Source organism: Cladophialophora immunda (assembly GCF_000835495.1).
Source record: "Cladophialophora immunda strain CBS 83496 unplaced genomic scaffold supercont1.1, whole genome shotgun sequence".
NCBI classification, from domain to species: domain Eukaryota; kingdom Fungi; phylum Ascomycota; class Eurotiomycetes; order Chaetothyriales; family Herpotrichiellaceae; genus Cladophialophora; species Cladophialophora immunda.
This window is the reverse complement of record NW_015622541.1, coordinates 992,656-1,002,889: the sequence shown is the minus strand read 5'-3', so window position 1 is coordinate 1,002,889 and position 10,234 is coordinate 992,656. Positions and strand designations below refer to the sequence as shown.

Here is a 10,234-nt window from a genome sequence, read left to right as displayed (position 1 = left end):
ATAACCATATAAGCAGTACATTTCATCTTGTCGCCAGGACTTTTTATTATTATTTGGGAGTTATCTAATTAAGCTACATCTTGGCCTGGATAGTAAATACTTTCTGCGAGAGGAGACTGCACAAACCATGTCTGAGCCCCTTGTCCCAGGCATTCACCTCTTGACGGCCTCTACTCCCGATGTCTCTTCAGTCATCGACGGCATAGCCCACATCCACGCCTCGTGCGTCTTGAACGACGGCACCCTGGCCACGTTCCTCCCTCCGTTGTCACACCCCCAGATCTATCAGTGGTGGGAGGAGCGTGCGAGGGAGGTCAGTCGCGGCGAGCGACAGATCATCATCTGCCTATCCAAAGTCAAGGACCGCACGACCGACAAGGACGCCCCGGCGCCCTGGCACGCCGAGGGAAGAGTCTGGCCGGTCATCCGCTCGACAACCCCCTCTTCACCCAACCAGGCTCCCTCCAACACCGCTCTTGACACGACAGCCAACCCCCCCGGGACGGAAGAGCTGGAAGTCTCCGGCGTCGTGTCCCTGGCGACGCCCTTCTCGCAGACCGGGCCCTTCCGCGCCCTCGTGCAGAAACTCTTCGTCTCGCCCCTGCACCGCCGCCGCGGCATCGCGAGGCAGCTGATGGCCCGGCTCGAGGGCGTCGCCGTGGGTCTGGGCCGCTGGAATCTCATGCTCGACACCGAGGTCGGGTCCGGCGCCGAGCTCGTCTACCCCCGCCTCGGCTACGAGAGGCTCGGCGTCGTCAGGGAGTACGGGTACTCGCCGCGCGACGGGCGGCTGGTGGACGAGGTGTGGTTCTGGAAGGATTTGAGGACGATGAGGAGGCTGGAGGCGTAGAGAAGAGGGGTTCACGGTGCGATGCGAAAAAGTCACGCGGCGGAATAGCACACAGCATTGGACGGTGTCACGGGAAGCGGCAAGTCTGCCTATTCACGGACGCACTGCGCTTGTTGAAGCATTCGCGGAGCAATATCTACTGGGCCTCCATGCCGCTCTGCAGCACTTCCTTCACCGTTCCTCAGCTCGCGAGGTCTCAGGTCTCCCTGACTTTGATGGGAACTACGTCTGGAGAATATCCTGTCTCAGGTAAACGATAGAGATACATTAGATATGAATTCGAATAGATCCACATATACATTGTCTCGGGGGAAGAGGTGAAGCAGGCCGAGAGGCTGCGAGGCTGCGAGGCTGCGACTGAATTAGGCTTAGTGCCAGCTCCAGGTCCGTGCACCAACTGGAGCTTCGGATTTCAATGCCTCGCATCATCAAATTTGTCCTCACAGCTTCCACGCTCTTGTTTTCCTTTCCCTCATCTGCCAACACAATATCTTTGTGGCCATAACCTCCAAGATGCGTCCCGTCCCTTCCCTTCGAGCCCTTCACGCTCTCCGCGCCCTGACACGCCTGACCATCTCCGCCCCTTCAAAATCTACACCAGCGACCCTCCGAGCTCCCACGGCACCGACGCTGCTGTGTAGTCCGCACCACCGCGCCTTCTCGACGACGCCCGCCCGCGCGGTGACGCTGAACCAGATCCGCACGCGCCTGGGCTCGCGCAAGCCCAAGAAACTCCGCCACGCCGTCTCCCCGGCGCTCAGCGCCGCCAACCGGCCCGCCATGAAGGGCGTGTGCCTCAAGGTCGGCATCACCAAGCCCAAGAAGCCCAACTCGGGTCAGCGCAAGACCGCCAAGGTCAGGCTGTCCAGCGGCAGGGTCATCTCCGCGTACATCCCCGGCGAGGGCCACAATGTGCAGCAGCACAGCGTCGTTCTAGTCAGGGGCGGCAGGAGCCAGGATTGTCCGGGTGTCAGATATCATTTGGTCCGGGGGGCTTTTGATCTGGTGAGTTCTGCGGTTCTGTCCTTTTTTTTGTCTGTTTCTTCGGGCGTGGCGTCGCCCAGGGCAGTGCGGATCAGGGGCATTTGCTAGCGTCGAGGAAGCAAAGTGTTGGAAAAAGAGACGAAGTGCGACGGATGATCTTGAAACAGTGGTATAATGGGTCTACGAAAAGCATTGACTGACGATGCCGCGTTATGGCTTTACAGGGAGGTGTGCCCACACGAATGACCAGTCGATCCAAATACGGCACCAAGAAGCCGAAGACGACATAATCGTGGATTGGCCTTTCTCAGAGCGAAGGTTGAATCTGGATCAAGCCGACTCAACTTCAGGTTCAGATGACGGAGAGACAAGACAGCCAATGGAGATCAGTGAGAAGCAAGGAGATGTAGAGCTTCCGTTGTCTCTCTAAATTGACGGTGCTCTCAGCATATGATCAAAGGGTTGCAAACCAGGAGGGGCCTCGAGATGTCAACTGTGTCCCCTGTGCTGATACAGGATACACACCTCAATTGGTGCTGTGGATGGAAGTCAAGTCCACCTCTACGGTACCACCTTATGCCCACCGCAAGAACGGCCGCTCCGCAAATCTGGACCCGGATCCGAACCAGACTCAGACCCAATCTCTCAGCGTATGTTACCGTACGATCGTCCTTTCCATTCACTCGATGACAGTCTACCGAATTCAGATCCTCTCTCCTACACCTCCCTTCGCACGCTCCTACAGACCACACTCCAGAGAGACGAACATATTACCTTTGGACCATCCAGCCGAGCAATCCCGCAACCGAAGTCCACCGTACTTGCGCTACAAACAACGCGATCTAACCTGATCATTTGAAAGTGGCGCAAAACCAAATGCCCGCCTGGCCTGGAGATGAGCTGTGCATTGGATCGAGGACGAAGTGCCGCTAGAGAGGCCGAGCACAGGGATAGCGTTGGAGATTTGAGATTGGGAACGCGACTGTATCGAGGACATGGAATAGAGATGGAGGTGTAGCCTGGATCGGGACGAAAGTGCCCCTCTTGTATGTATATGTAAAATGTAAAATGTCAAACATACCACGTGAAGCTCGTGTCAGGGGCCAGAGATGCGGAAGACATATACACACAAGGAGCGTCAAAAGAGGCAATTATGTCAAGTCCCAATGTGTACAACCCGTCTCTGATTGAATGATCCTAGGCCAGGTTCCGCTTGTTTCCTATACTACATACTGTGCACTGTGCACCGGTGCGTCCTGCCTCCAGGGGGGGTTCCAATGCGTGCCATGAATAATGATACCGTGCATCCCAGCTCATTCTTCACAGTGCACAAATGCCTCTATCGTCCAGCCCTGGTGCATCACAATGCATTGCGGTGCGAGACGAGAGGAGACGAGGGACACAGGCTCTCATTCCCTTAGTGCCATGAAAGCTTTTTGATGCTCCCTCCAATGTGTTCGCTCTTCCCAATAGTTCAATAGCCCAATCCCTGAATCCGTAGCCCTAACCCACTGACCAACGCCTCTCATGCAAAAGTAAAAGGGCCAAGGAAGCAGTGCTTCTCTAGACGATCCCAGTTCTGCCTCCTTCGCGTTGTTGGACAGGATGTTCGGTGCTCGACCACTTCCTCGTTGAGTAACTCGTAGGTATAAGATGGGTTTGAATGTCTGTCCTGCTGAAGCCATCCAATTTCTCCAACGGAGGCCATTTCTGAGATGTCCGCCACTGCAAACGGTGTTCGAAGGTAAAGAAGTGGTTGGCGGCGCCGGATTGATGCCTCCACGTCTTTGAGAGCATGAGAAACAAACCGAACACGCCGGGAAATCCTTCGATGCGCCGAGGAGGTGGTCCGCGACCCGGTCCCCTGAAACCACCTGATCAACCAGAGTTGTCCGACCTTGAAGGCCTCTCCGGCTTTTTGTACCAATTTTCATCCTCGTCGCGGTCGAGTCCGCTTTCGTGCCATTCCGCGAGGCGTTCCGCCCACGAAAGCAACTTGCGTCTCGTCCAGGGAATCCTCATCAAAGTAATCGTCAAGACCAATCCAACGCTAAACGTAATGCATGCATATTTAAAAATCTCCCACGACAGGGAAACGCCTGACTCTGATTCGTTTTGCTTGTCGCCGTTACCATCGCCGTTTCCATTGTTGTTGCCTGGGCTTCCGACATCACCGCCGGCTAGTCATACCTGAGTCTCCCACCCTTCGGGCTTCTTAAGCTTGTTGAGGTCGAAAAACCGAGATGTACAGCTATACGGCTTCCAGTCGAAGTTGTCGGCCGGGTTACAGTGGCAACGGAGTTTCCTGCGAACGTCCTCTCCCGTTGGACAATGTGTGAAGGGGACGTGGTAGTAGGCGATATCATTGAAAAAATGAATCTCGTCCTTCCTTAGGAGTAGACTAGCAGCGATGGAATGCACTGGAGCATCGCCCCAACGTTCGTAGAAGAAACCACCGTCTTTGTCAAGGGTTTCGAAGAAGTCAATGTAAGGTTTCGATCGGAGCCAGTCGAGGTTACCAATCTCAAAGTTTGACCACTAACAAAGATTAGAAACAAGAAGACAAATGACTTCTTGGAGAACTCACGAAATGGCATTTGTTGTATGTGTCACCTCCGTCGTCGCTCAAAAATCCCATCGAGTTATCTGGAGAGATGTGTTCAGGATGCGCCTTGATGAACTTCTTTGTGCTATCCCACAGCGTTGGAATGGTCTCGACGTATTCGTACAGGCTTAGGACGAAGCTGTACTTTTTCTTGTTCTCTTTCATGAACCGGAAAGGATCATAATGGATATCGCAGAACAGCTCAATGCTGGGCTCGACTCGCCAGTAGTACTCGAATTGCTGAAGCAGCGGATGACGAAAGAAAAAACCTGACTCGAATCGGCACATGTGTCGGTAACTGACTGAGTCGCCATAGATAATCTTCCTCCGGCGCATGTCTTCCCGGACGGCCTCAGCCTTCTTTTGATCGATCCATGGCGGGAATGACCAGTGATCGACGGGAATTTCGCCATAATGTGTCTTGCCCGAGACGAGAGAAGTCGTTACCTTTTTAAATGTCTCATCAAAGGGTTTATCGTTCAAAAAGACCCAGTCGTAGTTGTAGTTCCTATTGAAGCGGTCTTCGACTTGTCTGATTGAGCGGGCTATCTCCCAGATATCGGTGTTTCTTGCCAGGGTTATAAAGGTCGCATTGATTCGTTCGCCTGGAGCGGGAGGGGAGAGTTCCGAGGGAATGGTAGGAATCACGTTAGGGGTCGTTGTTTCCTCGGACTGTGAAGACTCCACAACAGAAGTCGTCTGCGGGAGATGAATGGAATCGTCTATCTCGTTGGTACTCGAACTCGGCGTGGACTCTCCAGGTCGTTCCCACGAGAAGGCCGTACCCGAGGTCAGTGGTTGGGCGTAGGAGGGCAGTGACGAGGTGGAAATAAAGTAGATGATGGTAATTCCCTGTTCATGTCAAGTCAGCATTCAATGTCTCAGACTTGGGCTGGCCGGGTTCCGTGTAACTCACAAAAACCGCAAAGAGTATATAACGAAGATATCTCCCCGAGCCGGTCGCCATCTTGGGCGAGAGAAGCCGGTAATATTAAAAGGAGACGAGGAAGCGGACCAGGGGACCACCACTGTCGTATTGGCAGTAAAGACTGGAAAGACGAGTGAGGCTCGTGGAGGAAATCGGGCAGCCTGAAACGGTGCGATCAGCACATGAGGCTGACTGGTCGAGGTTAAACTGAGTAGCCCAACGCTGAGACAGAAACACGACGTGGAAAAGGGCTTGGAAACAAAGAAATCTCGTCGCTCAGAGGGTGAAGGTGTTTAAAGGAGTGAAGTAGGTCGAGGAAACATTTCAGTTCGCAATAGGGAGAGCCGCAGGAAGACGCGCAAGCCCCGAGACAACGTGTTGCAGGAAACTTTTCTGTAGTGATAGAAAGGGACGCCTCAATTCCGGTTTAGCTGCACTCGGGCACATGGGGCTGAAGACGTAGGCTGCTTTTTTGGTAGCGGCCCCCTGGACGTGGCATCTGGATGCGTGATTCGGGTAACGGGATGGCTTGCGCGCCCGCCTAATAGGCTAGGTGTGGGCAACTTAGGCGGGAAGGGGCCCCCGAAGGCTGCAACTAGAGCCCAGAGGCTTAGCACCAGACACCTCACCAATCGCCAGGCTCGCCCGTTTCGAGACAAGTCTGCGTCACCGATTCCAGTTAGCAGCCCATCCACCGTCACCTGCCGTTTACATACTGCATCCCACAATCCAGCAATACGAGGACCTCGCCATTCACAACACCATCGTTTGATCATTGAACGGTCTACGAGTGAGGGTCACTTTGCCATCTCCACCAGGTCATGTCATAGCATCCTTGCTCTACCTTTTCTCTCCCTCTGTATCATGCGAATAGGCATTGCGCTCTGGTCACCGTCGAGAAAAGAGGTGGATTGCAGTGGGGTGAAAATAACAGAACTGCCATTCTGAATTTGGCCAGTTCAGCTCATTTTGGAGACTGCAGCCATGTCCTTCTTCGGCTTCGATACTTCCCTTCCCAGGGACAAGCCTGAAGGCGCTGGCAAGGGCATTTTTGAGCACACAAACCCCTTCGCCGAAGTCGCAAAAGCTCGGAAATTGCAGGCCTTCCAAGACAACCAGGACGAGATGTAAGTGAACCGACTTTGACAAGCAAGACATACAGTACTAAGTCCTCGTTCCAGTCTTGACTTCGAAGATACCTACGATGGGCTAGGCGATCAACTCGAGGAGGCCGGCGATGACTTCAACGACGATACCTTTGGTGGTGGCGCCGAGGGCGCAATCGGCCACGGCTCGGTGGGAAAAGACTACGACTTTTTTGGAAAAACGGCACAAGTCTCAAATGTCATCAATGAAGAGCATATGCGCTATAACTTGCAACATCCTCATCAGCCGCCAGGTGCAGCGGCTCCGCAACCCACAAAGGCCAAAAAGACCGGTTATGAGAAATATCAAGATCCGGGTTACATTCCAGATATTCAAGCAAAATCTGGGGCCTGGGGCACCAGGTCCAGCACAGCTGCTCCTCCGTCTGGCGATGGCCGCATCAGTACGGCTCGTAGCGCTGCTCCAGCCTTGCCCGCTGCTCCTCAACCCTCACCTCCACCGGCACCTATGTTACCACATCCAATGATGACCCTTGAACAGGTTGAGGCGGCTATGCTTGGTGAATCTCAAGCGAGACAGTCACAGCTTCCATTCCCTCAACCTCAGCCATATCCGTTCCCAACTCAGCCAATGCATTCACAATCTCCACAGCACTACCAACCAATGGGACTTCCCCCCGGCTTACCAACTCAACCTCAACCACAACCACAACCACAACCTCCGCTCGATGGTCCTAGAAGCCACAATCGGATGCCCTCACAGCCGCGTGCGCCTCCGCAGCCTCAGCAGCCGCTCCAGATTCTGCAGAACCCAAATAGGGCCCGTCATTCACCTCAGCCAAGCCTTGACAGGTCTCAACCTATCCCGCCACTCGGACCTCAAGGGTCTGGTGGCTTGCCAATCATAACTCATCCTCAACAGCTAATGGAACTCTCTGAAGAACAGCGACGAGCATATCTGGAAGAAGACGCCAAAAGGGCGAAGAGAAACCACAAGATCTTCCTGCTTTCCAAAGGAAATGGGTTAATGACACCCCAGGACAAGAACTTTATCACTCGAATTCAACTTCAACAATTGGTAGCGGCTACAGGGAGCTCCACGGATTCCAATCCCGAAGCTGCTCTCAACGAGGATTTCTATTACCAGGTCTACAGTCAAATCCGCGGCGCTCCAAGACAACATCCTACTCAACCGCTGGGTCACTTTGCGCAAACCTATCTCTTCCAGACGGGGACTCGTGTAGGTGGCAGACGGCAGCAGATCAATGGAGACAACCACATGCAGAGAATGCAGCAACAAGTCCAGCGTGCAGTTGAAGCAGCCAAGCTCAAACCCAAGAATAAGCAGCTGATCATTGAAGGTAGCTTGGGTAAAATATCATTCAGCAATGCAAAGACACCGAAGCCTTTGCTCAATATCAAACGACAGGAGGGCATCGACTCCCGACCAACAGGTGCCAAACGAGCAAGTGGAGTCAGTGACCGCAAAACAATTTTGAAGAACATCGAAGCTGTGTACACGATCCTGATGCGCCTGGAGGATCATGAACGACAAATGCCGCCTCCACCCACCGAGGGCGACGCTGATTCAATCCAGGCACACCTTGAGTGGCGGCAAAAGCAACAGGAACTCGGCAACACTCTATGGCAAGATCTCAAGGTCCTCGATCCTATAGTCCCCGGATCGACCATTCCTCATCCCTTCATTGCATTTCTATCATTTGCCAAAGGCAAGAAGGCCATTCCGCGTGTCTTCCATCAAATTGATCAGGACAAAAGACTGACCATCTTGACAATGATTGTGGTCCACCTTGATCAGCTTGATGTAGTCAAGGACGCCCGTCCTGCGCCTGGGGAGGTACAGCCTCCTCCCCTTGTGCGGGAAGAGATCGAGCTATTCTCACAAGCCGTCATGCCGTGCTTGTTATCTCATGTTAGCGAAGCACCCGTCAATATCATCACCGGATTGCTCGGGCTTCTCATCGATCACACGAACATCTCGGTCGTTGCACATACCAAGATTGGGCTTGGTATGCTGACGATGCTATTGACCCGTGCCGAATTGGTGAAGGAGGCTGGGTCAGTGAGTGATCAGGATTGGCAACAGTGGACCATGCTATATAGTCGCCTTTTTGACATGTTGGAGCCTCTTCTTGGTTCTCTATTCCCTGGCCCGGTCAACTCTGGTGACGATATGTACGTTTGGCAATTCCTGGCTGCCACCGGCATATGCGCCAGCCCCGACCAACAACAGAGGCTGGTCATCGGTGTTAAAGACAGAGTTATGGAGACAGTGCTTCAGAGCAAGACATTACCACCCGAAATGTCGAGCGTTCGACTAGGGAATGTCAACCTGTTCATGAGAGCCATCGGCCTCGATGTGGAGATGCTGGGATAATACCAAGAAAAAGTTGACGCCATTTTGAAGAGAAGGCCGGATCCCATCTCGTCGATGGGGATTTAGCGACGGGCAGGATATTTAGGGGAGGAGGATTTTGATCGGACCAAAATACGGCCATCAACGCTGAAACAACTCTGGAAATGGAGCACGAAGTGTCCTGCAGGGACATGACTTTATTGGACGTCAACCTGCGACTCCTGCTCTGCTTGCTGTCCTCTGATTTGACATTAGTGCTGCAAGTGGCTCCTTTCTACGCCTTTCTCATTAACCTGCAACTAAGTCGAAAGTTGGTTTGTTTCTTTACTACTATCGTGCTTCTTTTATCTCTGTTGCAGGGCCGTTGGTGCCTTGTCTGTTCGGCTGGAAGGTCGAGCTTGTTCCAGAGCTTCTCGCATTCTCTTTCCAGTGAACTTCGCAACGCCTCCACATGCCATGTTCTCTTTGGGATTCCCGTTTTCCCTCACTGACTCCCCGTCCGAGGAAGAGCCTTGCCACGCTGCGAGCTGCGAGTCCGTCACCGGGGTTTCGCGATCTATTTCATCTCTGCCCCGGAGATGGATATCTTGCCATCTCCCTCCTTCTGCAGTCGAACGAGTTCTTGCTGCGTGTTGAGATTCTGGTTGCGGTCGCGCCTTGATGTTTGGCGGCTTCCGTGTCCTAGGTCCTCTCTCTCTCTCTCTCTCTCTGTGTGTGTGTGTGTGTGTGTGTGTGTGTGTGTGTGTGACTGATAGGTACCTACGAACACCATAGCCCAGCCCCACGGCGTCCTCTGTCTCAGGCGGTCCTGGAATGACCGGGCTTCTTCCACATGGCCACGCCGTTGTTTCTGGTCCAGGTCCAGATCCAGATCCAGATCCAGACCGGTTCTGAAGACAGGGACGGCGAACCCCCCGATTTGCAACACCGTTTCGAGGGGAGACCTTGCGCCGGCCCGGACAGGCAACGGCGTCGCAACAAGACAGACTGACACTGACCTGACACTGACCTGACCAGACCGAAGGCGCGCTTTCTCGAGCTCAACGCGAACCTCTGAACGAGCTGGATGTCTCCCTCTCCTATTTACTGTTTTCTCCAGCCTAGAGCGCGAGAGTCGGCAGTGGAGAGCGTAACATGGCTAGAAGACGTGGCTTCCAAGGAGCGTCGATAGATTGGAGAGAGAGAGGGGGGGGGGAACAGCGTGAAGAATTTCGAGTTCTGTGGGATTTGCGCCACTCGCCATGCGCCATAGCCACGGATCAGAGGATAAACGGCGAGTGAAGAGGAACGTTGGTAGGAAATCGCAAATCGCAAAGGGAAGATGAAACTCTTCGAGTTATAAACATGTTTTTGTTTGGAAAACTTTGCGATCTGCAATTGATTA

At 53.5% G+C, this 10,234-nt stretch overlaps 4 protein-coding genes across 5 annotated transcripts; 3 read left to right on the top strand and 1 right to left on the bottom strand.

The window, feature by feature from the left end:
• The first annotated feature begins 5 nt into the window (after positions 1-5).
• Positions 6-1,153, top strand: PV07_00299 (uncharacterized protein). Its single transcript, XM_016386735.1, has one exon. The coding sequence runs from the start codon at positions 128-130 to the stop codon at positions 848-850; it is 723 nt and encodes a 240-aa protein (XP_016253663.1). The 5' UTR covers positions 6-127; the 3' UTR covers positions 851-1,153.
• Positions 1,154-1,302: 149 nt separating this feature from the next.
• PV07_00298 lies at positions 1,303-3,023 on the top strand. 2 transcript variants are annotated; one of them, XM_016386734.1, is made up of 3 exons: positions 1,303-1,855; positions 2,059-2,484; positions 2,542-3,023. In XM_016386734.1, exons 1-2 carry the CDS (start codon positions 1,364-1,366, stop codon positions 2,122-2,124), a joined length of 558 nt encoding a protein of 185 aa, XP_016253662.1. In that variant the 5' UTR covers positions 1,303-1,363; the 3' UTR covers positions 2,125-2,484; positions 2,542-3,023. The 2 variants fall into 2 exon arrangements, with proteins under 2 accessions (XP_016253662.1, XP_016253661.1); XM_016386733.1 differs by having other exon boundaries at positions 2,059-3,023.
• Positions 2,853-5,738, bottom strand: PV07_00297 (uncharacterized protein). The gene is made up of 3 exons (XM_016386732.1): positions 5,356-5,738; positions 4,422-5,291; positions 2,853-4,372 (listed from the first exon to the last, which is right to left on the bottom strand). The coding sequence occupies exons 1-3, from the start codon at positions 5,404-5,406 to the stop codon at positions 4,019-4,021; spliced, it is 1,275 nt and encodes a 424-aa protein (XP_016253660.1). The 5' UTR covers positions 5,407-5,738; the 3' UTR covers positions 2,853-4,018.
• Positions 5,739-6,082: 344 nt separating this feature from the next.
• PV07_00296 (uncharacterized protein) lies at positions 6,083-9,175 on the top strand. Its single transcript, XM_016386731.1, has 2 exons — positions 6,083-6,494; positions 6,549-9,175. Exons 1-2 carry the CDS (start codon positions 6,352-6,354, stop codon positions 8,869-8,871), a joined length of 2,466 nt encoding a protein of 821 aa, XP_016253659.1. The 5' UTR covers positions 6,083-6,351; the 3' UTR covers positions 8,872-9,175.
• Positions 9,176-10,234: the final 1,059 nt, after the last annotated feature.

Bases quoted from the DNA above. Each gene is read 5' to 3' on its own strand.
- PV07_00298 (XM_016386734.1), top strand. From the start codon at position 1,364: ATGCGTCCCGTCCCTTCCCTTCGAGCCCTTCACGCTCTCCGCGCCCTG. The intron at 1,856-2,058 runs GTGAGTTCTGCG...ATGGCTTTACAG, and splicing joins TCCGGGGGGCTTTTGATCTG to GGAGGTGTGCCCACACGAAT.
- PV07_00297 (XM_016386732.1), bottom strand. From the start codon at position 5,406: ATGGCGACCGGCTCGGGGAGATATCTTCGTTATATACTCTTTGCGGTT. The intron at 5,292-5,355 runs GTGAGTTACACG...TGACATGAACAG, and splicing joins ATATACTCTTTGCGGTTTTT to GGAATTACCATCATCTACTT. The intron at 4,373-4,421 runs GTGAGTTCTCCA...AATCTTTGTTAG, and splicing joins CATACAACAAATGCCATTTC to TGGTCAAACTTTGAGATTGG.
- PV07_00299 (XM_016386735.1), top strand. From the start codon at position 128: ATGTCTGAGCCCCTTGTCCCAGGCATTCACCTCTTGACGGCCTCTACT.
- PV07_00296 (XM_016386731.1), top strand. From the start codon at position 6,352: ATGTCCTTCTTCGGCTTCGATACTTCCCTTCCCAGGGACAAGCCTGAA. The intron at 6,495-6,548 runs GTAAGTGAACCG...TCCTCGTTCCAG, and splicing joins CAAGACAACCAGGACGAGAT to TCTTGACTTCGAAGATACCT.